Genomic DNA, 27933 nt, shown 5'->3' on the forward strand with positions numbered 1-27933 from the left:
CACACCCCTTCACCTGCAATTTTAACTTAGTTACAAAGTGATCAAAACTCTTGTTTATATCCTGCGTCCTCTCATTAAACTTGTATCCCGCATTACCCGTGGGCACGAAAAACACCAGCGGCACCCTGTCTATTAATTTAAAGTTTAGGTTTACACCTTTCTTTCCGAAGTAGCAGCACTCATGAATATGGTAGTATATGTCACTCGCTCGCTTCTTATTGTTTCGCTGCCTTCTCAATTATATAATGCATGTTTTTATAATGCATGTTTTCTTCAGCGCGTTTTGGAGCTCTTCCTGGTTTTCTACGTAGTGCGTCGACAGTCAGTTCACGTGATTACGTGGGAGGCGTGATGATGTCACATGAAACTCCGCCCCCCCACGGAACTGGCTGAACTCCATTACAGTAAATGGAGAAAAATACCTTCCAGTTATGACGATTATGCGTAGAATTTCGAAATGAAACATGCCCAACTTTTGTAAGGAAGCTGTAAGGAATGAGCCTGCCAAATTTCAGCCTTCTACCTACACGGGAAGTTGGAGAATTAGTGATGAGTCAGTGAGGGCTTTGCCTTTTATTAGTGTATATATATATATATATATATACTGCTCACAAAAATTAAAGGAACACTTTAAAGAAACACATTAGATACATCAGATCTCAATATGAAGTTGGATATCTATACAAATAACGACAGGGCAATGTCCTAAGAACAAAAGGATGCCAAGTCTTTTAATGGAAATAAAAGTTTTCTGCCTACAGAGGGCTCAATTGTGTAGACACCCTAAAATCAGAGTGAAATGAAGATGTGGCAGGCTAGTCCATTTTTTCAAAAACTTAATTTCCGCTACTCAAAATGCTTTTCGGTATCTTGTGTGGCCCCGACGAGCTTGTATGCATGCTTGACAACGTCGGGGCATGCTCCTAATGAGACGACGGATGGTGTCTTGTGGCCTTTCCTCCCAGATCTGTATGAGGGCATCCCTGAGCTGTTGTACAACCTGGCAGCGCCTAATGGACCGAAACATAATGTCCCACAGATGTTCTATTGGGTTTAAGTCAGGGGATCCTGAAGGCCATTCAATTGTTTCAATTCCTTCATCCTCCAGGTACTGCCTGCATACTCTTGCCACATGAGGCCGGGCATTGTCGTGCATTAGGAGGAAACCAGGACCTACTGCACCAGCGTAGGGTCTGACAATGGGTTCAAGGATTTCATCTCGATACCTTATGGCAGTCAGAGCACCATTTCCTACGCAGTAGATGTCTGTGCGTCCCTCCATGGATATGCCTCCCCAGACCATCACCGACCCACCACCAAACCTGTCATGTTGAAGGACGTTGCAGGCAGCATATCGTTCTCCTTGTCTTCTCCAGACTCTTTCACGTCTATCACAGCTGCTCAGGGTGAACCTGCTCTCGTCCGTAAAAAGTACAGGAGCCAGTGGCGGACTTGCCAATTCTGGTGTTCTTGAGCAAATGCCAGTCTAGCTCCACGGTGCTGGGCAGTGAGCACAGGGCCCACTACAGGACGTCGGGCCCACAGGCCATCTTCATGAAGTCTGTTCCTGATTGTTTGGGTAGAGACATTCACACCAGTGGCCCTCTGGAGGTCATTCTGTAGGGCACGAGCAGTGCTCAGCCTGTTCCGCCTTGCACAAAGGAGCAGGTATTGATCCTGCTGATGGGTTGAGGACCTTCTATGGCCCTGTTCAGCTCTCCGAGAATAACAGCCAGTCTCCTGAAATCTCCTCCATGTTCTGGAGATTGTGCTGGGAGACACATTAAACCTTCTTGCTGCAGCACGTGTGGATGTGCCATCCTGGAGAAGTTGGACAACCTGTGCAACTTCTGTAGGGTTAAGGAATCACCTCATACCACCAGTAGAAATGATTACTTAAGCCAAAACTAGCATGAGTGGAAAACCAGCCAAAAAAGATCAAGAGGGAGAAACTTGAAATGACCTCCACATGTAAAACCAGTCCTGTTTTGAGGGTTTTCTAATTGTTGCCACTTTAGTGCACCTGTCGTTAAGTCCATGAACACCAATACAGCTGAAAGTGATTAACAATGACCTCAGCTGCTTAACCAACCAGAAAATTATCAGACAGGTTTAATTGATTTCAGGCCAGGCCCAATAAAAAAAAGTGTTCCTTTAATTTTTGTGAGCAGTGTGTGTGTGTATATATATATATATATATATATATATATATATATATATATATGCCAGCAACACTCATGACAATGACAAAACAATTACATTGTCAATCATGTTACGTTATTATTAAAATGTTTCCTTTTCTTTTTCATAACTTCTTTAACACACTACTTCTCCGCTGCAAAGCGCGGGTATTTTGCTATTTATGTATGTGTGTGTGTATATATATATATATATATATATATATATATATATATATATATATATATATATATATATATATATATATATATATATATATATATATATATATATATATATATATATATATATATATATATATATATATATATATATATATAAAGAAACACACACACATATACATATACACACACACATACATGTTTAAGAGGCATTGGCAGTTGTCCAAAGGTGTAAAATATTTGGCCATTTCGGTACACTTGAAAGCGACAACTGAACAATTCAGCGGCAGCCATCAACTCACATGCAGATGCATAGGTGAAGGGCTTAAGCATTTCACTCTTCTAGTGCTCCTGTGTAGTATAATTATCTCCTGTACCATCATCAGTCCACACCTTAAACCTGTCCCAGTCATTCAATACATAAGACACAATGTTCCTCCGGATATCAAGAGTGAGCCTGATATGGCCGTGCAATATGTAACAAAGAGAATGGAAAAGGTAGGTGCCGTCTCCGGGCATGGAAACCACTCGGTAAGTGACAGTTCTTTGATCGATGGTGATCACCTCGATAGACAGGTTAATGGGGGTACGGTTGGAATGATAAAGGAAATGGGTATCTGAACAATGTAAAGTAAGTCTAAAATACCTACATAATAACTTTAATCGTAATAAATGAACAATAAAACAGCGGAGAAACTGTGGATTAAATAAAATGGCTGTAGTTATTAGCAGGGAGACGTGAATCCTGTGGCGAAGCAAGGAAGGGAATGTAGAGACCGGAACGACGAACGGCCTTATATAGGCAGGCAGCCAACAACGTGGGAAGCGTTGGGATAGGGAACCCAAAGCCGCCTCACACAGTGACCGAGCTGCAGGCTATGGACGTATATATATACTGTGATGAATGGCTGGCCGTTTATCCCTGCCAATACCCTCAAGCTGCCAGGTGGAGCCCTCCTTGCAGTAGGGAGGTCCCCAGAAGACCAGCAGGACATCATGGACAATGTAGTTTTTATGCGCAGCCCTGCTGGATGCCATGGGTCCACTAGGGGACGCTGCAGGGAGGAATAATGGATATTTTCCCTACGCCCCGGAAGCACACGTGGATAAGAGGAATGACGTGCTTCCGGGGTGAAGAAAAGAACTTGTACCTGACCCGGAAGTGATTGAGAGTCACATGGACTGGTGATGGAGAACACTTCCGGGTCAGGAGATATAAAAGGACTGTGGGAGCTCCCAGATGGCGAGCTGAGCTGGGTGGAAGGGTGGCAACGCGTCTGGGAGCTGGAGGATTGATTATTGTATTTGTGATTGATTATATGAGTATTGTGGTGGAGAGTGTGCTTTGTGCACTGTGGCAATTGAATAAAGTCATTATTGGGACTTTTGCCTGGTGTCTGGAGTCATGGACAAGGGTTCAAGGGAGCGAGAGCGCCCCCTATTTACCACAGTATGTAAGTAGGATTCAGTTAGCGTTGGGAACCTGCGTACCAAATTTCTTGAAGATGGGCCCATAAGTAACAAAGACCGTTGGAAAGTTCAATATGGCGGCTGACAGTGGCGTCATACCACCGAAATAAGTACGTACATCGGTTTCGGTTAGCACAGGGAAGCCGCCTACCAAATTTTGTAAAGATGGGGTCAGCCTTCTACCTACACGGGAAGTTGGAGAATTAGTGACATTGGAAAGTTCAATATGGCGGCCGACAGTGGCGTCACACCATCGAAATAAGAACGTACATCGGTTTCGGCTAGTGCAGGGAAGCCGTCTACCAAATTTCGTGAAGATGAGGCCATAAATAAGAAAGTTCAACATGGCGGACGTTGACGAAAGTTATCACCGTTATGCGTAGTATTTCGAAATGAAACCTGCTTACCTTTTGTAAGTAAACTGTAAGGAATAAGCCTGCCAAATTTCAGCCTTCTACCTATACGGGAAGTTGGAGAATTAGTGGTGAGTGAGTGAGTGCTTTGCCTTTTATTAGTATAGATATATACGTTACTACAAAACATAACCTTAGATCCTCAAATGAGTGTCTGCTTAGAATTCCAAGAGCTAAAATTAAAAGAAGTGGTGAGGCGGCCTTCTGCTGTTATGCACCTAAACTCTGGAATAGCCTGCCAATAGGAATTCGCCAGGCTGATACAGTGGAGCACTTTAAAACACTGCTGAAAATCTCGTTATTGTAACATGGCTTTCTCATAACTTCATTTTAATTTAATCCTGATGCTCTGTATATTCAATTAATTATCATTACTATTCATGGTGGCTCCATAATACATACTAACACCTACTCTCTCTTCTGTTCTTTTTCCGGTTTTCTATGGTGGCGATCTGCGCCACCACCACATGTTCAAAGCACTCCGATGTCCCTACATTGATGGATTAAAGGCCAGAAGTCCACATGACCGCCATCATCAAGTCCTTCCATGAGAACCCTGAATACAATGAGAACGTGGAGGTCATTTATGTTAGGTAGAATGCCTAGAGGGGGCTGGGTGGTCTCGTGGCCTCTGAACACCTGCAGATTTTATTTTTTTCTCCAGCTATCTGGAGTTTTTTTTTCTGTCCTCCTGGCCATCAGCCCTTACTATTATTCTATGTTAATAAGTGTTCTCCTATTTTAATTCTTACTTTGTCTTTTTTTCCCTCTTTCTTCATCATGTAAAGCACTTTGAGCTACATTAGTTGTATGAAAATGTGCTATATAAATAAATGATGTTGTTGTTATTATGATGCCCTGAACCATAAACAAATAGAACTTTAAGAGGGTGTACTTCCTTTTTCACATGACAGTATATTAGAAACACATGTAAACTCCATTCAGAACCTGGCACTGTGAGGCAGAAATGAAAGTTCTGCACTACCATCCTGCTTATGTGCTAAACATCTGTACTAAATTTACTAAACTTCAACCTGATTAGAACTACACGTATACAGAGAAAGATCGGCGTCAAAAATAACTCATAATTTTAGTTAAAATTACAATTCACACACGTCAATTAAAGACCAATACCGGATGACTTTCCATAAAAGTTTTCCAACATTAAAAGGGAGAAAAACTGTGGGTTATACTTACTTCTGCCGAGGTTGTCTTCGATGATCTGGCAACAAGGGTCTGTGGGACTTTTCTGTTTACTACATGGATTGGGTAACACGTGGTCCTCGGCAGCATCCATTTTCTGCTCTTCTAGTTTCATCATTCTGGCTTCCAAAGAGGATATGCGTTGATCAATCCCTTCCAGCTTTTCTGTAATTTTTGTCAGTATTGTTTGGATGCTACCAAATTCATTAGGGGGGTCACACCTGCTCATCTGCACAGAGGGGTTTCGCCTGCGTATAACCGCCTGATGCACCACATCTACATTTTTATCCATTTCTTTCTGAGGAACAAAGATAAAGGGATGTAAGTTAACATTTTTAAAAGTTCTATAGTAATATTAATGACTTAATGATGCTGTTAATAATAAAGAAACTTATTTATTGTCTAACAGCTACTTACAGAATTCAAGAATAAAAGCTCCTAAAGGAACACTCCACCCAAAAAATTCTTTTTAAGGGGTACCAGGGGCCTCTACCCCCAGCTCACTTTGCTCGCCAACAACCTGCCCTGGCGCTATGCACTAACTACTTCACAGCTCTGCCACTCACATACGGGGAGGTGGATGAACAATTTAAACAGATTGTAATTTTCATTCTCCCTGTGTCTGCGTGGGTTTATATATCTCATTTTATTTATCTCTCTCTTTTTATACATATATATACACATACATATATACATATATACACATACATATATACACATATATACATATATATATACATATACACATATATATATACATATACACATATATATATATACATATACACATATATATATATACATATACACATATATATATACATATACACATATATACATATATATATATACATACATACATACAGTGGTGTGAAAAACTATTTGCCCCCTTCCTGATTTCTTATTCTTTTGCATGTTTGTCACACAAAATCTTTCTGATCATCAAACACATTTAACCATTAGTCAAATATAACACAAGTAAACACAAAATGCAGTTTTTAAATGATGGTTTTTATTATTTAGGGAGAAAAAAATCCAAACCTACATGGCCCTGTGTGAAAAAGTAATTGCCCCCTGAACCTAATAACTGGTTGGGCCACCCTTAGCAGCAATAACTGCAATCAAGCGTTTGCGATAACTTGCAATGAGTATTTTACAGCGCTCTGGAGGAATTTTGGCCCACTCATCTTTGCAGAATTGTTGTAATTCAGCTTTATTTGAGGGTTTTCTAGCATGAACCGCCTTTTTAAGGTCATGCCATAGCATCTCATTTGGATTCAGGTCAGGACTTTGACTAGGCCACTCCAAAGTCTTCATTTTGTTTTTCTTCAGCCATTCAGAGGTGGATTTGCTGGTGTGTTTTGGGTCATTGTCCTGTTGCAGCACCCAAGATCGCTTCAGCTTGAGTTGAACAGATGGCCGGACATTCTCCTTCAGGATTTTTTGGTAGACAGTAGAATTCATGGTTCCATCTATCACAGCAAGCCTTCCAGGTCCTGAAGCAGCAAAACAACCCCAGACCATCACACTACCACCACCATATTTTACTGTTGGTATGATGTTCTTTTCTGAAATGCTGTGTTCCTTTTACGCCAGATGTAACGGGACATTTGCCTTCCAAAAAGATCAACTTTTGCCTCATCAGTCCACAAGGTATTTTCCCAAAAGTCTTGGCAATCATCGAGATGTTTCTTAGCAAAATTGAGACGAGCCTTAATGTTCTTTTTGCTTAACAGTGGTTTGCGTCTTGGAAATCTGCCATGCAGGCCGTTTTTGCCCAGTCTCTTTCTTATGGTGGAGTCGTGAACACTGACCTTAATTGAGGCAAGTGAGGCCTGCAGTTCTTTAGACGTTGTCCTGGGGTCTTTTGTAACCTCTTGGATGAGTCGTCTCTGCACAATTGGGATAATTTTGGTCGGCCGGCCACTCCTGGGAAGGTTCACCACTGTTCCATGTTTTTGCCATTTGTGGATAATGGCTCTCACTGTGGTTCGCTGGAGTCCCAAAGCTTTAGAAATGGCTTTATAACCTTCACCAGACTGATAGATCTCAATGACTTCTGTTCTCATTTGTTCCTGAATTTCTTTGGATCTTGGCATGATGTCTAGCTTTTGAGGTGCTTGTGGTCTACTTCTCTGTCAGGCAGCTCCTATTGAAGTGATTTCTTGATTGAAACAGGTGTGGCAGTAATCAGGCCTGGGGGTGGCTACGCAAATTGAACTCAGGTGTGATACACCACAGTTAGGTGATTTTTTAACAAGGGGGCAATTACTTTTTCACACAGGGCCATGTAGGTTTGATTTTTTTCTCCTAAATAATAAAACCATCATTTAAAACTGCATTTTGTGTTTACTTGTGTTATATTTGACTAATGGTTACATGTGTTTGATGATCAGAAACATTTTGTGTGACAAACATGCAAAAGAATAAGGAATCAAGAAGGGGGCAGGCAGGCATACATACATGCATACATACATACATACATACACAGACAGACATATATAGACATGGCTCATGCCCATGCCTGCTGCCTCCCGCACTCTCTCGAAGCAGGAACCTAACAACTGCATTGTGTTTTTTGCCAGTAGCTTTCCTTTGAATATTGTATTAAAAAGTGTATTCTTTTAATAATACAGTGTACCAAACACCAAAAGATAATAAAAAATAAGTTACTTCTGAAAAAAATCACTGTACATTGAAAACAGGAAAACACATTCCCATAATGTACTCAAATGTGGCAATTGGTGCCACGGCCCACCTGCCAAGTTGTTTGCCTGCCTATGGTAAAGTCTGTGTGGATAGCGCTTTGAGTACTGAGAAAAGCGCTATATAAATGTAATGAATTATTATAATGAATTAAAGTCATCCCTGATGGAGGATCACTGGAATCGTGGGGTAGAGGGGTCCGTCCTTTCATCGGATTGGATGTCCCAGCACTGTTTCTCCAGGACTCTAAAAATATCCAAATCTTATTATGAGATATCCTCTATGGTTAAATTTTGCTCCGTACTTCTAAACTTTTTATTTTTATGCTGTATTGAGGATTTGTTCTGGTCTGTGTATTGTATTGACCCCCTTCTTTTGACACCCACTGCACGCCCAGCCTACCTGGAAAGGGGTCTCTCTTTGAACTGCCTTTCCCAATGTTTCTACCATTTTTCGCTACAAGGTTTTTTTGGGAGTTTTTCTTTCTCTTCTTAGAGAGTCAAGGCAGGGCCTGTTAAAGCCCATTGCGCCACTACATGTGTGATTTTGGGCTATAGAAAAATAAACTGTATTGTATTGTATAATACTTTGGTTAAGAATTCCGACTTCATTTCAAAGGCAATGACAGACATGGAGAGGCTTCAAATGGCGCCTTATGGTGCCTTGCATAAAATGACAGTTACTAGACGACTGTCAAACTCAAGTGGTCCACCGTCAGATATGATGTTAGCCAAGTCTTCTAGCATTGTTATACCATGGAAGACCCAAAGAGTGTCGGATTTAAAGAGAACATGCCGTAGAGCTGAGCGTAAATGGAGGAAGACTAAACTTACTATCCACTATGAAATATTAAAAGATAAAATAACAGAATACAAAAACACTGTCCGTCTTGAGAGGCGCTGCTATTTCTCTAAGATTATAAATAACAATGCTAGTAATCCCAGAGTCTTATTTTCTACAATTGATCATCTCTAAACCCAGGTAACTCAAAGGAATGCCTCCTAAGTACTTCCAGTAAAACCTGTGAGGCTATCGCTGTATTTTTCAATTAAAAAATTAATGATATTAGAAATAACATAGTATATCCCTCCAACACTAAGGATCCTCCTAAACCCCAGCATCCTGTTATAAACAAATTAAACTCTTTCACTAGGATAGATTTACCTAAAATTAATATCTCAATTAAAATCCTCCACCTGCGTCCTTGATCCAATACCAACAAGGTTTTTCAAAGAAGTATCAGGCGTGCTAATTGATAATGTTCTTGACATAGTAAATTCGTCATTAGATACGGGGGTCTTCCCAGACTGTCTTAAGACTGCTGTAGTTAAACCCCTACTTAAGAAACATAATCTGACCCTCGCTCTTGAAAATTTTAGACCCATCTCTAACCTGCCTTTCTTAAGTAAAGTTCTGGAGAAGGCAGTCATTATGCAGTTAAATGACCACCTCAATAAACATGCTATTCTTGATAAATTTCAGTCGGGTTTTAGAACAAATCACAGCACAGAAACTGCACTCGTTAAAGTAGTAAATGATTTGCGAGTGAATGCAGACAGAGGCCATTTATCTGTTCTCATCCTCTTAGATCTGAGTGCTGCATTTGACACCATTGATCATAATATTCTTAGAAATCGCCTTAGTCAATGGGTGGGCCTCTCTGGCAGTCTTAAATTGGTTTGAATCCTACCTGACAGGGAGAAAATTTTTGTTAGTTGTGGTAATTACAACTCAAGACACATGATATCCAATATGGTGTTCCACAAGGCTCTATCCTGGGTCCGCTGCTCTTCTCAATCTACATGCTTCCGTTAGGTCAGATTATCTCAGGGCACAACGTGAGCTACCACAGCTATGCTGATGACACACAGCTGTACTTATCAATAGCACCTGATGACCCGATCTCTTGATTCACTAACACAATGTCTGACTTGTATCTCAGAATGGATGAATAGTAACTTTCTCAAGTTAAATAAAGAGAAAACTGAAATCTTAGTGATTGGCAATAATGGATACAATGAGGCTATTAGAAATAAACTGGATACATTAGGATTAAAAGTCAAGACGGAGGTAAAAAGCTTAGGGTGATTGTTGACTGTAATCTGAATTTTAAATCGCATATTAATCAGATCACTAGGACAGCATTTTTTCACTTAAGAAACATAAGTAAAGTTAGACCTCTTATATCACTGAAAGATGCTGAGAAATTAGTTCACGTGTTTGTTTTCAGTCGACTAGATTACTGTAACGCACTCCTCTCAGGACTACCCAAAAAGATATAAATCACTTGCAACTAGTGCAGAATGCAGCTGCTAGAATCCTAACTAGGAAAAGAAAATTCGAACACATTTCTCCAGTTTTAATGTCACTACACTGGTTACCTGTGTCATTCAGGATTGACTTTAAAATTCTGCTTATGGTTTATAAAGCCTTAAATAATCTCACCCCATCTTATATATGGAATGTCTGACACCTTATATTCCAAATCGTAACCTCAGATCCTCAAATGAGTGTCTCCTTAGAATTCCAAGAACAAAACTTAAAAGAAGTGGTGAGGCGGCCTTCTGCTGCTATGCACCTAAAATCTGGAATAGCCTGCCAATAGGAATTCGCCAGGCTGATACAGTAGAGCACTTTAAAACACTGCTGAAAACACATTACTTTAACATGGCCTTTTTATAACTTCACTTTAACTTAATCCTGATACTCTGTATGTTCAATTCCTCATAATAACTATTCATGGTGGCTCTAAAATCCATACTGACCCCTACTCTCTTTTCTGTTTCTTTTTCCGGTTTCTTTGTGGTGGTGGCCTGCGCCACCTCCACCTACTCAAAGCTTCATGATGCTCCAACAATGATGGATGGATTAAAAGGCAGAAGTCTACGTGACCATCATCATCAAGTCCTTCCGTGAGAACCCTAAATCCAAAGAGGACTGTTTCATTTATGTTAGGTAGAATGCCCAGAGGGGACTGGGCGGTCTCATGGTCTGGAATACCTACAGATTTTATTTTTTCTCCAGCCGTCTGGAGTTTTTTGTTTTTCTGTCCCCTGGCCATTGGACCTTACTCTTATTCAATGTTAATTAATGTTGATTTATTTTGTTTTTCTTATTGTGTCTTTTATTTTTCTATTCTTTATTATGTAAAGCACTTTGAGCTACTCTTTGTATGAAAATGTGCTATATAAATAAATATTGTTGTTGTTGTTGGTCCAATACATTTTGAACCACTGTCCTAAACCAATCAAGACATTCAAAAGGTTAATTAATTTGAACTAAGGTGAAAACATTAAAGGCTTTAAATACACAGTGCACTAGTAGATTAGATACACTTTATGAATCCCAAGGGGAAATTCAAACACATACAGCAGCAGAGACATAAAAAACAAGAATACAGACCCATTGGACAGTTAATACTGCCAATCAATCAATCGGACAGACTAGGTGGATGGACAGCCCACCGGAAGTGGAAGAGATCACTAGGGACTTTTTATTCCCCCCAGGAGCTAGAAAGCAGCAACCCTTCGTACCAGCACCCATTTCGGAAACAGAAGGAAATGCTGGGAGTTGTAGTTCGGCAGCGCAGCCCTGCTGGGGTCCATGGGTGCCGCATGGGGGGTGCTGAAGGGAGATGCACTCCCTAATAAGTGGGATTTCTATATGACCCAGAAGTGCTTCAATCGGGCAGTGGCCCTGGTACCGGAAGTAATCACGGGTCCTTAATGAAAAGGGACCGCACTCCTTTATCCAAACGGAGCTAGTTGGACATAGAGCAACACTCGACTGGAGGAGTGCAATGCGGTGAGAAGAGTATTGTTGAGAGAGGGAGAAACTGTGTTTGTGTACTTTTGTAAATTTAAGTACTGTGTATAATAAACACACCATTATTTGAACCCAGGACTCTTGGTGTGATCGTGTTGGGTGCTCGCGGACGCCCTGGTTGCATCACAATGTGTACGTTAGACATACAGACGGGTGAAAAACACTATATGATGAATAGATACTTTAGGAAAGACACTACCAGACAGACAAATATACTTTATTTGTCCCCAAGGGGAAATCAGAACTTTACAAAGCTCAAGAGAGAGAGAAAAAAAATGTATAAAAAATAATACAAACAACAACCCCCTAAACACACATTAAGAACTTGTGGCCTGGATCCTGAAGAGCTGCTGCAATCAACAATAGGGCTATGTGTGGCATTAATATGGGCACATTTGTCCCGACGTGAATTTGAAATCCTGACACCATTCATGTGCGGGGTTGCTTCTCAGCCAAGGGAGTGGGCTCACTCACAATATTAATGAAAAAAAAAAATGGGACCAAAACATCCTCAGAGAGCAACTTCTCCCAACCATCCAAGAACAGTTTAGTGACCAACCATGAACAATCCAGCATGATGGAGCACAGGGCCATGAGGCAAAAGTGAGAACTAAGTGGTTCGGGAAACAAAACATTGAAATTTTGGGGTCCTTGGCCAGGAAACTCTGTACACCTTAATCCCATTGAGAACTTGTGGTCAATCCTCAAGAAGCGGGTGGACAAACAAAAACAAAGCACTGATTATGCAAGAATAACGCAGGTCTTTGTCTCCCCCAGAACGCTAGATGGCAGTGAACCCAGGGTCAGATCCCTGCATGGGTACCCACAAGGCATGCTGGGTGTTGTAGTCCTGAGGGATAGCATTGTTAGATCCAGTGGGGCTGCCAAGGAGTGCTGCGGAATTTACCTCATCTGGTAGTGCTTCGGAGATGAAGGGTCACATCACCAGATGCACTGCCGGATTAGATAAAGGGAGCTGCTTGCCTCACATCGAGGAGCCAGAGTCAGAAGGAAGGTGAACAACACTTGCTAGGAGTGAAGGAGACAGTGACAGAGAAAGAAAAATAAAGAGTTGCTATATGGTGCTGTACTTCTTGCATTTCTTGTGAGTGTGGCAAGAAACGCTTGTTGGGGAAGAATTTCCCACAATAAAGACTCTTTGGGCTTTTATACTTGTGTCCATGCCTGCTTGTGCTGTATGTTTGGGGAGCTGAAGCGCCCCCTGCTGTCTACAGCCAAAAGGATGGGCTGTAGCGAGTTCCGTTTTTAGATTGGTGCATCATATATATAGCCTGGCTCAACTCACGATTCACTCACTCCAAGAAATAGTAGTGTTGGAAACAAACCTGAAAAATGGTGTTGTGAATGATGGTTGGCTAAATCGGTAAAACAAGACATTTTATATTATCCCTTTGGTCAAAACTATATGGTTACATCATCGAGATAAACTTACATCACAATTACTGACAGCAGGTACCCGCTGAAGACGTAGCTTCTCACCCTGCTCACCAACCCACTAATTGAAAAAGAGCAATATTATATTGACCTCCACAGTCAAGCTCTGGTGGTGATAAAATGCTGGTTAGAAGTATCTGGCCAATAATTGTAGCCACATCTCTTACAGTATCCACCGCTGCATTGTACGACAGAACAGCATCTGTCAGCATAAGGTCAGATTGTAAAATGCCAGTTATAAATGTCTAGCCAAGGCATAAATGGTGCGATCCCCAGAATTCCACTACCTCGTCCAGTGGTGCCGACACTCAAATGGTGGGTTGCAACTCGCCTTTTCAAACTGGCTTTGATATCGGACTGCTTCTTTTTGTTTTTTTTTTTTGTGTTTTTTTTTTTTCGGGCACTGCACGATTTTCCGAACTTGAACTTTTAAATGCCTCCGTCACACTGTGCCAAACCATCGCTTTCCTTTTGTTGCTTATACCACTGCTTATGACCCAACTAATACTATTTTTCCTTGCATCCACTTCCCTGACCTCCATTTCACATTTGCCGAAATTCTTTCTTATACGTGTGTGGTATAGCGGGTTCACAGCGCATGACAAAGGGCCATTTTTAAAATAAATAATCATCGTACTCACGGCTTAGCGAGGTGGCATGGTGATGTGTGGCTGAAGTGGTTCCTGGGGGGATTTGCGGTGCGGGCAAGTCTCACTTAAGTGCACAGGTGAGGAGTCGTCCGCATCCGTAATTGTTCCCGGGAGCCGCCGATTGCCACAGGTGGATCACGTATCCGTTATAAATAGAAGCGCGAGGTGGCTAGGAGGGGAAAGAATAAAAAGGAAAGAAAGAAAAGAGCCAGAAGTTGCAGGAGAGCACGAAGCAGCGAGGAGGAGAGAGAGCCGGTGTGAGCAAGCAAGCAAAGGCTTGTAGGCAGGCAGCTGGACAGCTGAGTCCTAGCAGGGGTGTTTGGCCAACACCTAAGGCAGTTGGAAGTGGTCGCTCCCACTGAGCATTTTAACACTAGAATTACCAGAGCCTACGAAAAAACTCGTAATTCCGTCCCACCTTAAACTGCTTCTTAAATCCCTTCACACCTCTCCGCCAGCGTCCTTTGTCTTCTAAATGTGCTGATAAAGAGAAGCCGGCTATTCCATCCCCACACCAATTTAGAACGTGCACGAACTTCTCTCAGCTCAGGCCTTGATTGAGTATCTGGGAGTGAAGTGGAGTTTTAGAGTGGAAATAATGGATCGTTATTTGCAACACACGCATTTCATGTCTGTTCCGTTTCTACAGTAATCTGTGTCAACACGTTGTTAAAACAGAAACGTTTTTTATATTCTAGTAGTAGATGACAAAATGTAGGCATAAACTATATAGTGTATGAAGCCTGAAGTAAGAAGAAACATTTTCACAAGAATAACACAATTGCGCTTTTATTTAAAAATATAACTGCAGAAACAAAAAGCCGCCTTAACATACGACATTGACAGCAGTTTATTATGGCTGCCTCCGTGGTTCAATAGACTCAAAACCCGCTTGGGAACCAAGTGGTCACGAATTCGATCCTGCGCCCCTCCGTTTTGAGAAGTAAACTGCTCTTAGTCTTACTGTTTTAGAATAAAAGCATACATTTGATTTCAGTCTGCAACAGCCGGTGCAATTTATGATCCTTGTAATGGTTAGCTTTTTTTTTTAATTCACTTTTCATTCTCTCAGTCGCATTCAGAATCAATCCATACAACCCCATCTGACACGGCCGTTTTCACTAAAGACGCGCTATAGCTCTGCAGTGTACCACGATGCATACTAACGCCAAACCATCCCCGGGTTCTGACACACAAATGCTGGCGAAGCTGCATTCTTCGTATCTCACCGTCACTTGATTTTCTTTTTATTCAGTTTTATTGAGTGTTCCTGCCAGTCCCCGCATGTTGCTGTATGCTGTTTCTTTTCTACTCCAGGACATGCAGAGGAAAGAATGGTAAAGAGCAGTAACTTCGGTGCTATATGCAATCATCAGACACTCCCCATCTGCCCGTGTCGTTCAAACACAGGAACATATATTGGTGTAAAACTATAACAAAAGTGCACTTTTATTCAAGTGCACTGTTTCCATCGCCTTTTCCTGTAAGAAGCAATGTACACACTTCTCTCTATGCTGTGGTTTCTATTACACACCTGAAAGAAAGAGACAATACATGTGAAAATATAAGAAGTTACTGCTCTTTACCATTCTTTCCTCTGCATGTCCTGGAGTAGAAAAGAAACAGCATACAGCAACATGTGGGGACTGGCAGGAACACTCAATAAAACTGAATAAAAAGAAAAGCAAGTGACAGTGATATACGAAGAAGGCAGCTTCTCCAGCGTTTGTGTGTCAGAACCCGGGGATAGAATGGTTTGGCGTTAGTATGCATTGTGGTACACTGCAGAGCTATAGCGCGTCTTTAGTGAAAACAGCCGTGTCAGATGGGGTTGTATGGATTGATTCTGAACGCTAACCTTTACAAGGATCATAAATTGCACCGGCTGTTACAGACTGAAATCAAATGTATGCTTTTATTCTAAAACAGTAAGACTAAGAGCAGTTTACTTCTCGAAACCAAGGGGCGCACGATCGAATTCATGACCACTTGATTCCCAAGCGGGGGCTGATTCTATTGAACCACGGAGGCAGTTACAATAAACTGCTGTCAATGTCGCATGTTAAGGCGGCTTTTTGTTTCTGCAGTTATATTTTTGAGTAAAAGCGCAATTGTGTTATTCTTGTGAAAATGTTTCTTTGCTATTTGGACTTCAGGCTTCATACATTATATAGTTTATGCCTACATTTTGTCATCTACTACTAGAATATAAAAAATGTTTCTGTTTTAACAATGTGTTGACACAGATTACTGTAGAAACAGAACAGACATGAAATGCGTGTGTTCCAAACAACGATCTATTATTTCCACTCTAAAACTCCACTTCACTCCCAGATACTCAATCAAGGCATGAGCTGAGAGAAGTTTGTGCACGTTCTAAATTGGTTTGGGGATGGAATAGCCGGCTGCTCCAAGCTTCTCTTTATCATCACATTTAGAGGACAAAGGGCGCTGGTGGAGAGGTGTGAAGGGATTTAAGAAGCGATTTAAGGTGGGACGGAATTACGAGTTTTTTCGTAGGCTCTGGTAATTCTAGTGTTAAGGAGGAATGGGAGTGACCGGCAGTAGGACGGCTGGCAGCGGGAGTCGGGAGGCTTGGGTGGTGAATTCCCCGATGCGAGCGTCCTGGTCATTAGGGAACCTAAGCCTCGGTCTGGGGGAGTGCAACCGAAGCCAGGGATCGGGAAGCCTCCAGACCAGTAGAGTGGAGAGAAGGCCAGCTACTGGTAGGGCGACTCTCCTGTTGCGAGGCCCAGATGGGAGAAGCAGGGGAGCCACCAGGTAAAAGACAGCGGGCTTTGTTGTTTTTAAAGGACTGCTTCCAGCACTGTTTAATCTTGTTGTTTTTTTAAAGACTTTTTTCTATTGAAATTTTAACGTATACTTCACAACTGTTTTTATGGATTACTTTTGGAAATTGATACACTGCACGTTGTTTGAACACTTGTTTTTAAATAAAAGCACTTTGCACTTTTTACAACATTTTCTTGCTCTATTTGTTGTGCCTCACTGCTGAGCTCATTGATAACATTACCAACGGTGACAGGTTCAATTGCTCCCAGAAGCAAGATGGGAGCACGGAGCAGAACCTGCATCGTCACAACGTGCTTTTGCCATTGTCCCCATTTAAAAATAAAATATACTTAATTGTACTAAAAATATACTTTAATATCAGAAAGCACATTTCTAACACATTATTGTTTTTGTGTGCTAAAAAGTGCGAAGAAAATAAGACAAATATAGTAATTAAAAATACATTGAGTACTTCAGTGTACGTAATCTAAACATGTTAATTTGCACTAATACTTAAATTGATATTAAGTGTACTCAGACAAAATGTACTACCCCTTAAATACATAAAAATGTGTTATTAGTGCATTACTTTAACACTGTGCTTTGCATGCTTTAAATTTAATTTCAATTTCGTACACTAAGTTCATTTAAAGTGTATTTTACTGCACTTTTGAGATATAATATACAAAAAGTATGCTATATGTGAGTAGTAAATACATTTGAAATATATCACAAATATGTTTTCTATGTATTATACTTGCATTTTGATTGAAATCTTTATGTATAATACGCTACCGTGGCTGTTTGTCTCTCCAGGATTTTAAATCACCTGTAGCTCGCAAACGGTTTGACTTGAAATTTGGTACACTTGTACTACGCGACGTCTTTTATCCGCTCTCAGGGTGATGATTGACCTCCAAGGTTATTCCTCTTTTAAATTTTATTTTATTGTAGAATCAACTTTCTGCAGCCGGCAGGCCATGTGGCGCAAGTGTATGGGCGTCGTTCTCATTCCCTACCACCTTTGCCATCACTTCCCCTACCACTTCATATCTTAAATCATTCTTGAGGCAGATTGAAGACTTAAGTGCCAGTTTAAGTGAAAAATTAAAGAAAACGTACTAAGTAATTGCAACACAAACACTAACTTAATCAGTTTTAATGCAAAAATATGCCGACGGAAGAAGAGAAGAAGTGGGCTGCTAGGGTGGAGAAAAGAAGAGCTGCTCAGGAAACAGCAAGCGCATCAAACTCTGAGCAAACGAATGGTAAACGTACAGAGAAAGAGGAGGAAAACTAGGAACGCTCAAGTCAAGTGGATTCACTGCACGTCATCATGCAGTGTGCGGTTACTGGTATAAATATATTTCCTATACGTTATAAGTGTATTAACAAGTCTCTAAAATGTGGATTCAAATATACTTCAAGTAGAAACAAAGTTCATTTATTAAAGTACAGAAATAAAAGTGTACTTAATTTAAGCATATATAAGTGTCTCAAAATAGCACATTCAAGTACACTTAGTTGTATTTAAGTATATATTTAGTTACACTAATGATATTACATTAGCACACTTAGTACAAAACTAGTGCTTGAAAATAGCACACTATGAACTATAAGTGCACTTAAATTAAGTGCATTTTAGTCGACTTTTTTTTTTTTTTAAAAAACCTTGGTCTTTAAACAAATCACTGAATAGAAAGGGCTATTTATATTTGCATATTCAAATAAGGAAATTTCTGGGAGGAGACAAGGTGGGGCTATGGACAGGTGCATGTGTGTTAAAATTCATCATTGACTGGAATTTATAAAGGGAAACTATGCATAACTTTACTTACTTTTTAATTTTTTTGTGTATGCACATTTCTAGTTTTGTCCATAAGCCATGTTTTACTGTGAATTCTATGCATGAGGTCCCTGGTCTGTCACAGTGGAAATTCCAATCTGCTGGTGTTCTTCTAATCTGAAGACGAGAGCAAAGCAGGACGACTGCACCCCAATGTCGCGGATCCTGTGTGCTGAAGTAACGGCTACTGTTTTGAATGACGCCTTGAAACTGTGACTGCCTTCTCTGTACAGCCTTCATGTCTCTCGTGCAACTCTGCAACCCAAGCTTGACAGTACCTGCATTAAAAAATGGTGTTTCATAAACTACAAAAAATATTTGATTTGATTTTTTACAGAAACAGGTATGAATACAGAATGAAAATGATGTTAGATGTAACCTTTTTATCCTCCCGGTGTAAACTGACACTGTCTCTCACTGTGTTGTTCACCACAAAGAAAACTTTGAGAAGTTTGAACAGTACAGTATCCGCACACGACACAACTACCTACGCGGACGCCCTGTGGAGCGCCGACTAAGAACTCGGCTACATGTATGATGTTGTGCCTAGACTCTCACCAAGACTGCCCAAGAGCGGAAATTTCACAAGAGACTCACTTTCTTTTAGTGTAATAAGTGAGAAGTCAAGCAAAATGACACCTTTTATTGGCTAACTAAAAAGATTACAATATGCAAGCTAGTGAGGCAACTCGGGCTACTTCTTCACCTTGCCTGAATGAGAGGCCCGAGTTGCCTCAAAAGCTTGCATATTGTAATCTTTTTAGTTAGCCAATAAAAGGTGTCATTTTGCTTGACTTCTCACTAAACTCATAATGGCTAACATGGTACAACACCCTAGTACTACATTGGTGTAATAAGAAATAGACAGTTACAGGGTTCCTAAGACTCAACGAAAGTGTATTTGCACCACATCATCATCTTCGGTTGCCAATTTTGGTTGAAAAAAATTATACTGAAATTTACATTTCGTTAAAACAAAATCCGTTAAAAATGATCCTGTATGAACATTTGCCCAGGCGTGCAAAAAAATATATATTCATTAGTCATCGTATGCAATTATTTATTTAATGTGGGAGCCCTTTTGTGTGGAATCTGGTTCAGCTGCACCATATGCTCCATGGTAAATCCAAGAAAAGGAACATTTCTGGGGCGCCTCCATCCCTTAATGCCCCAAGTACATACTTATTTTAGTTTAATAGTTAATCCAGCCTTGTCAAAGGTTTAAGTCCAGTGCACCAATTAAAACACAGCACTAAAGGTGCAGCCACTGGGGATGCACAAACCAGTGTGTTTCTTTGTGCCGGTCCCAAGCCCGGATAAATGGGGAGGGTTACGTCAGGAAGGGCATTTGGTGTAAGATTTTGCCAAATCAATATGCGGACAACAATACAAAATTTCCATACCAGATCGGTCGATCCCCGGGTTAACATTGACCACCACCAGTACTGTTAGCCAACACGGTGCTGGCAGAAACTGGACTGTTGTTGGCCGAAGAAGAAGAAGAGGAGGAGACGTGTCCAGAGGCAGGAGGAGAGGAGGAGAAGGTAAAGAGAGTGGAACTGAGGGTAGAAACTTTGAATGTTGGCAGTATGACTGGTAAGAGAAGAGAGTTAGCAGATATGATGGAGAGAAGGAAGGTTGATATATTGTGCGTGCAAAAGACTAAAGGGAAGGGGAGTAAGGCCAGGTGGATCGTAGGTGGATTCAAATTGTTCTATCATGGTGTGGATGGGAGGAGAAATGGAGTAGGAGTTATTCTGAAGGAACGGATGTCAACAGTGCTTTGGAGGTGAAAAGAGTGCCATGCAGAGTAATGATTATGAAGCTGGAAATTGGAGGTGTGATGATGAATGTTGTTAATGCGTATGCCCCGCAAGTTGGGTGTGCAATGGATGAGAAAGAAAAAGATTTTTGGAGTGAGTTGGATGAAGTGATGGGACAGTGTACCCAAGGGTGGTGATTGGAGTGGAATTCAATGGACATGTTGGTGAAGGAAACAGAGGAGACGAGAAAGTGATGGGTAGGTATGGAGTCAAGCAGAGGAATGAAGAAGGTCAGAGGATAGTGGATTTTGCCAAAAGGATGGACATGGCTGTGATGAATACGTATTTTAAGAAGAGGGAGGAACATAGGGTGATGCGGTTGAGGAAGATGCACACAGGTAGATTACATCCTATGAAGGAGGGTCAATCTGAAGAAGATTGAAGACTGCAAAGTGGTGGCAGGGGAAAGTGCAGTTAAGCAGTATAGGATGGTGGTCTGTAGGATGACATTGGAGATCAGGAAGAGGAGGAGAGTGAGGGCAGAGCCAAGGATCAAATGGTGGAATTTGAAAAAGGAAGACTGAAAGGTTGAGTTTAGAGAGGAGGTGAGACAGACACTGGGTGGCAGTGAAGAGTTACCAGACAGCTGTGAAACTACAGCAGATGTAGTAAGGGTGACAGCAAGAAGGGTGTTTGACGTGACATCTGGAAAGAGGAAGGAGGAAAAGGAAACCTGGTGGTGGAATGGGGAAATACAGGAGAGTATACAGAGGAAGAGGATGGCGGAGAACAAGTGGGATAGTCAGAGAGATGCAGAAAGTAGATAAGAGTACAAGGAGATAAGGCGCAAGATGAAGAGAGAGTAGGCGAAGGCTAAAGAAAAGGCGTATGATGAGTTGTATGAGAGGTTGGACAACAAGGAGGGAGAAAAGGACCTGTGGGCTTGACAGAGGGACCGAGCTGGGAAAGATGTGCAGCAGGTTAGGGTGATAAAGGATAAAGATGGAAACGTACTCACAAGAGTAGAGAGTGTGTTGAGCAGATGGAAAGAGTACTTTGAGAGGCTGGTGAATGGAGAGAGAGAGAGAGAGAGAGAGAGAGAGAGAGAGAGTTGGAAGATATGGAGATAGTGAATCAGGAAGTACAAATTATTAGCAAGGACATTTATGAAAAGTAGAAAAGCCATTGGTCCAGATGACATACCTGTGGAGACATGGAGGCGTTTAGGCGAGATGGCAGAGGAGTTTTTAACCAGATTGTTTAATGGAATCTTGGAAAGTGAGAGGATGCCTAAGGACTGGAGAAGAAGTGTACTGGTGCCGATTATTAAGAATAAGGTGGGTGTGCAGGACTGTAGCAACTACAGGGGGATAAAATTGATGAGCCACAGCATTAAGTTATGGAAAAGAGTAGTGGAAGGTTGGTTAAGAAGTGAGGTGATGATTAGTAAGCAGCAGTATGGTTTCATGCCAAGAAAGAGCACCACAGATGAGATGTTTGCTCTGAGGATGTTGATGGAGAAGTTTAGAGAAGGTCAGTAGGAGTTGCATTGCATCTTTGTGGACCTGGAGAAAGCAAATGACAGGGTGCCTCAAGAGGAACTGTGGTATTGTATAAGGAAGTCGGGAGTGGCAGAGAAGTACGTAAGAGTTGTACAGGATATGTGTGACAGTGGTGAGGTCTGCTGTAGGAGTGACGGATGTATTCAAGTTGGAGGTGGGATGACATCAGGGATCGGCTCTGAGCCCTTTCTTATTTGCAATGGTGATGGACAGGTTGACAGACGAGATTAGACAGGAGTCGCTGTGGACTGTGATGTTTGCCGATGACATTGTGATCTGTAGCGATAGTAGGGAGCAGGTTGAGGAGACCCTGGAGAGGTGGAGATATGCTCTGGAGAGGAGAGGAATGAAGGTCAGTAGGAACAAAACAGAATACATGTGTGTAAATGAGAGGAAGGTCAGTGGAATGGTGAGGATGAGGGAGTAGAGTTGGTGAAGGTGGATGAGTTTAAATACTTGGGGTCAACAGTACAGAGTAATGGGGATTGTGGAAGTGGGTGAAGAAGAAAGTGTAGGCAGGATGGAGTGGGTGGAGAAGAGTGTCAGGAGTGATTTGTGACAGATGGGTATCAGCAAGAGTGAAAGGGAAGGTCTACAGGACGGTAGTGAGACCAGCTATGTTATATGGGTTAGAGACGGTGGCACTGCCCAGAAAGCAGGAGACAGAGCTGGAGGTGGCAGAATTAAAGATGTTAAGATTGGCATTGGGTGTGACGAGGATGGACAGGATTAGAAATGAGGACATCAGAGGGTCAACTCAAATTGGACGGTTGGGAGACAAAGTCAGAGAGGCAAGATTGTGTTGGTTTGGACATGTACAGAGGAGAGATGCTGGGTATATTGGGAGAAGGATGCTAAGGATAGAGGTACCAGGCAAGAGAAAAAGAGAGAGGCCTAAAAGAAGGTTTATGGATGTGGTGAGAGAGGACATGAAGGTGGTGGGGGTGACAGAGCAAGATGCAGAGGACAGAAAGATATGGAAGAAGATGATCAGCTGCGGCGACCCCTAACAGGAGCAGCCAAAAGAAGAAGACGACTAAGATGCAGATCTACTTGGAAAGTAATGAAGCTTAAGCTGCGGGACCCACTCCCAGAAGAGACTTTAGACAACATGGCTTAAACATTAGTGTCTACTGTACGAGAAGGGTCTTTTTAAGTGTAATTCCATACAAAATAGTCAAAATTTACATTTAAAGGTTAATATGTGATTTAGGTAAGCCTTTTTTTTAAAAAAAAAAAAAAAAGGTCCAGTGTAGGATGCGTCATGCTAAATAAATATAAGTTATAGATAAAACACTATTAACATAACAGTTCAAGCTCTTCCGGGCTGGAAAAATAAAGGTACATCACTGAGAGCACTCGTCAGATCCTAAACCTCTCTGCTTTGACGAGTCAAAATGACAGTTTGAAATTTAATTAGTATTTCATATTGCACTGTATTGTACTGGTGCAATAATATGGATAAAATAAATGCGTAACAAAAACAAAAAAAAAAGTGACACGTACTTACTTACGCCGACAGTTCGTGCCTTTTTCTGTATTGTCACGTCTCACAGTACTTTTATTTATCGGAGTATTTCAGTTTTGTCCGAAATATTCCTGCATAGCTGCAGCAAAAAGAGGCAAAACACCGGCATATCAAGTGCAAAGAAAAAACTTACTGCGATTCTACCTTCGCGACACAAGCGCTTCTCCGCGTGCTCCGAGTCCTTCGAGTTGCAATCCTTTACTGGACTACTGTCGCTCTGACGTCTGTGGAAGGGGGGAATCCCATAAAATAAAACGTCACAAGCAAGATAGTTACATTATGCAATTAAAAGGTCAAGAATAGCTCACCTGCACTCGACTAAAATACGCTTCTTTTGAAAGCCAGTAAGGCCATGATGACTCGTGAGATGCCTGGCGAGGTAGCGCGTTCTAGTAGGACATTTGGGACAGGCCTCCGAGTATTTAGTCTGAAAAAAACAAACAAATAGATATTTCATCAATGAAACTAAAAGTCTTAACGTTAACACCGATAGAGAACGCGCTCTGTTACCAAGGTAAGCTTACAAGGCGACCCCTATACGTAACTGTACGGAAACGTCTCTTACCCCAGTCATCTCGGATCGCTCCCTCGCTCGCCGTCAGACTTCTTCAGACGCCCCTCCTCTTTTCTTATAGTCGGCCTATTTGAATTTCAAGCATAGTTGCCCGATTCGATGGTTTTAAATCAGTCGTGCGTTAAAAAACGGCTTGCAATCGTTAACTACTTTGTAAACACAAGAAACGTCTCTTCGTATTTCCACGCCGTTTTTGACTTTCCCTACCTGTTACGGTGAAACATCACAGAACTCCATTCACTGAAAAAAGGGAAATGGCAGGTTGTTACGTTTACAAAAAAGTATTTACTTTATATTACATGTATTGTTTATGTTCCACTTTTGAACATAACTCGATCATGTTTAATTTATTGAATCTTGTGGAATGTACAATATACTAATTTCAGTCATTTAGGCAGAAGTCAAAATGGTTCTATTTAGTCCTCACCGGAAATTAATACGCACCAAGCGGATTTTGCGTCAGCGTAGACAACAGGTTGTTGGTTTGAGTTTTTGTCGCTGGTTAAGAGCAAAAGGTTAGCGAAATAAAAGTTCAAACAAACAAACAAACAAACACACACGCGCGCGAGAAATATGCAGATATTCATTTAAAGTACTTGCATAGGATAACGTTATTCCGTTATGCGTTTTTCCTTGTATTTATTAAACTATGCCCACTAACTACCGTCACAAGTCAGTAAAGGTACTACTAAGTTGTCTCGATTTACTCGCTTGGTTGCAAGGTACGTTTACGTACTTAAAAACCAAAACAAAAGTTCTGACTTTTATTACGAGTCAACAGAATTGCATTGCTGTTCATTAGTATCTCTGTATTATATGGAAAAAAAAAATCCTGGGACGAGACGTGACTTTCTCAGACACTTTCACGCCCCGCGAGGGAAAGAGTAGGAACGTCTTAAAAAATTCCAAAACGCTGACGCGATGCACATGCAGAAAGAGCAGGTTAGAGATAATGGAAGTACAAAAATCTCCAAAAATGATAGTAAAGATCGTATTAGCACAAACAAACAGAAAGTATTACTCGGTGATCTATCTATCTATCTATTATATAGTGCCTTTCACTTCTATCTATCTATCTATCTATTATATAGTGCCTTTCACTTCTATCTATCATCTATCTATTATATAGTGCCTTTCACTTCTATCTGTGTTGGCTGGGATTGGCTCCAGCAGACCCCCGTGACCCTGTGTTTGGATTCAGCAGGTTGGAAAATGGATGGATGGATTATATTGGCACGAAATCACCGTTTCACTTATTGACCTGAAATTTGGTTCACATATACTATGTGATGTCTACTATCCGCTTTCGCGGTGATGATTGACCTCCAAGGTTATCCAACCCACTATATCCTGCCCGGGATTAGTTCCTGCCGTGTGCCCTGTGTTGGCTGGGATTGGCTCCAGCAGACCCCCGTGACCCTGTGTTCGGATTCAGCGGGTTGGAAAATGGATGGAATTATTAAGGACTAGACATTAAGCCCGTTACAGTAACGGGCGCTAGAACAGTAGTGCATAAACATTAGTAGGAACAGTCTATATTAAATGGCAAGGGACCTTGACCTCATTCTGTTTCTTGTCTTAAATTTTTTTTGTCAAAAATATTGTTGCAAGAAGCCTAAAGTAAAATAATAATAAAAATAAAATAGAAACGTTTGACAAAACAGTAAGTATAATTAATATTGCCTTAGTGTAAACCTTTGTAACAATCTGTAATACACAATATCTGAAGAAGATATTTAGGAAAAAATTTCTATTTTTTTACCTCATGAAATTTTTCTATAAAATTTCATTACAGACAACATTTCTTGTAAATATTCTGTCTGAGTTTGGCAACATTTTGTCTTATTCAGGACCATCTACAACCTTGACAACAACATCTGGATAACTTCTAACTCTTGATAATGCCACATATAACTGACCATGGCTGAATACTGGTTCTGGCAAGTAAATGCCAACTTTTTATAAGGTTTGCTCTTCTGAGTCTTTCTCTTTTAGCGTTTTTCTGACGGTCATTTTCTTTTTCTTCAGTCAATCTATTTGCTCGTATTTTTCTTTGTCTTTCAGCCTTTCTTTTGTTGTTGTTGTTTACTTGTTGAGCTGACCGTTCTGCTGTTCCACGAAGCGAGCTAACCTCAAAATCCAGGTTTATTTCGATAATCCCGGCTTAATTTCTCCAAATTCAGTTCCACGAACGAGGCTAACCTGAAGCTCCGCTTAATTACTATGCTAACATATGCTCTTGGACAAGCGTGCTCCGTGGCAGGTTAGTTGTGAAGCTTAGGTTAGCTTGATGAATATGATTGGACAAGCCATGTGATGTCACAGCACGACATTCTGCGGGGCTGGGATTATTCTGATGCTGTTCACTCCCTCTTTCGCACACATCGACCCTCCAATATAAAATTATTACAGATTACATGCAGGCGATTCTAATTACTTAGAAAGTATAAAATGACAAGGAGTGCATTGAAGGCTTTTACATGAATAACCATGGCGTGCCCATTTATTCATAATCCAGTTGATGAGAGAGCGAGGCTCATTCGTAGAGCTTTAAGGCAACAGGTTCCACAATTACTTCAGCCCAGGATAGATCCGTTGCATTTTGCGGATGATTATTTATACGAGCGCTATAGATTTAGTAGACACAGTATTGCATATTTGTGTCAGTTATTGGAACCTTACATTTCTAAAAACACACGTCGCTCTAAAGCCCTTACGGTTGCACAGTCTTTGTGTATCGCTTTGCGTTATTTTGCCAGTGGTTCATTTCTGTACAGTGTGCCGTGAAATCAGGAAGGTTTGCGTTGCATTAAAGTCCTTTTTAAATATATTCATTACCTTTCCTGGCCACCGAGGAATTCTTGCCATTAAGGAAACTTTCTTTGGAATTAATGGTGCTTAATCTTTAAACATCTACTCATTTACAGCACATAAATCATTACCTGATAAGTAACTGAATTTAATTTGTCAGGCTTTCCTAACGTCATTGGAGCCATTGACTGTACACACGTGAGGATAAAGGCTCCAGCAGGTCCAACAGAGCCTGATTACATAAACCGCAAATCATATCACAGTATTAATGTACAGGTAAGTACTGATAATATCTCACATTTATATACAAGAGGTGAAAGTGTAGTCGTCCAACATTAGCAATGTATGTCATTACCATTTCCTAAAATGTTTCAGATGGTATGCACTGCTGAACATCTAATTTCAAACATTGTGGCAAAATGGCCAGGATCAGTACATGATGCCAGAATTTTCACTGTCTCAAAGCCTCAGACAAGGCAAGTCAACTAAAATTCACAAATATACTATAGTTTATTATACTACAGTCTAATGTGTCTACTTTCCATTATAGGAATTTTTCCTGGTGTGCTGCTTGGTGACAGAGGATACCCATGTCTACCGTTTCTTCTCACACCATATACAGATCCTGCAACACAAGCAGAAAGACATTTCAACCATGCCCATTGTAAGACAAGGGCACGCATTGAAATGACATTTGGACAGTTAAAATCCAGGTTTAACTGCCTGCGGCATCTCAGAGTTACACCAGACAGAGCGTGGGACATTGTAGTAGCCTGTGCAGTTTTGCATAATGTGGCAATACTGCAGCAGGAGCGCATGCCAATAATGACGCATTCTTCACTTGCTGCCAGGACCTTTTCGTTCCACTCATGTTGCTCCTGAAACCAAGCATTATTAATAATTATATTAATAATTACAATTATATATCACTTTTTATCCAAGATGAACCCATATAATTAACATGCTGTCCTGTT

The 27933-nt window shown here is 41.0% G+C and overlaps 1 protein-coding gene across 3 annotated transcripts in view; it reads right to left on the minus strand.

Moving 5' to 3' along the window:
• LOC120538681 overlaps positions 1 to 24619 on the minus strand; it is a 41764-nt gene extending 17145 nt beyond the window's left edge. Inside the window, exons 1-5 of one of the 3 annotated variants that reach the window (XM_039768072.1) lie at positions 24593 to 24619; positions 24140 to 24388; positions 23883 to 24001; positions 23708 to 23798; positions 5441 to 5744 (exon numbers count right to left, since the gene is read on the minus strand). In XM_039768072.1, the coding sequence (XP_039624006.1) occupies positions 5441 to 5744; positions 23708 to 23798; positions 23883 to 24001; positions 24140 to 24148 (523 nt within the window). In that variant the 5' untranslated portion in view covers positions 24149 to 24388; positions 24593 to 24619. Of the gene's footprint in view, positions 1 to 5440; positions 5745 to 23707; positions 23799 to 23882; positions 24002 to 24139; positions 24457 to 24592 lie in introns of those variants that run through there. The other 2 variants (XM_039768073.1, XM_039768074.1) reach the window with 2 other exon arrangements.
• Between the last annotated feature and the right edge of the window lie 3314 nt (positions 24620 to 27933).

The sequence above is a fragment of the Polypterus senegalus genome, chromosome 11, assembly GCF_016835505.1.
Source record: "Polypterus senegalus isolate Bchr_013 chromosome 11, ASM1683550v1, whole genome shotgun sequence".
Classification (NCBI taxonomy): domain Eukaryota; kingdom Metazoa; phylum Chordata; class Cladistia; order Polypteriformes; family Polypteridae; genus Polypterus; species Polypterus senegalus.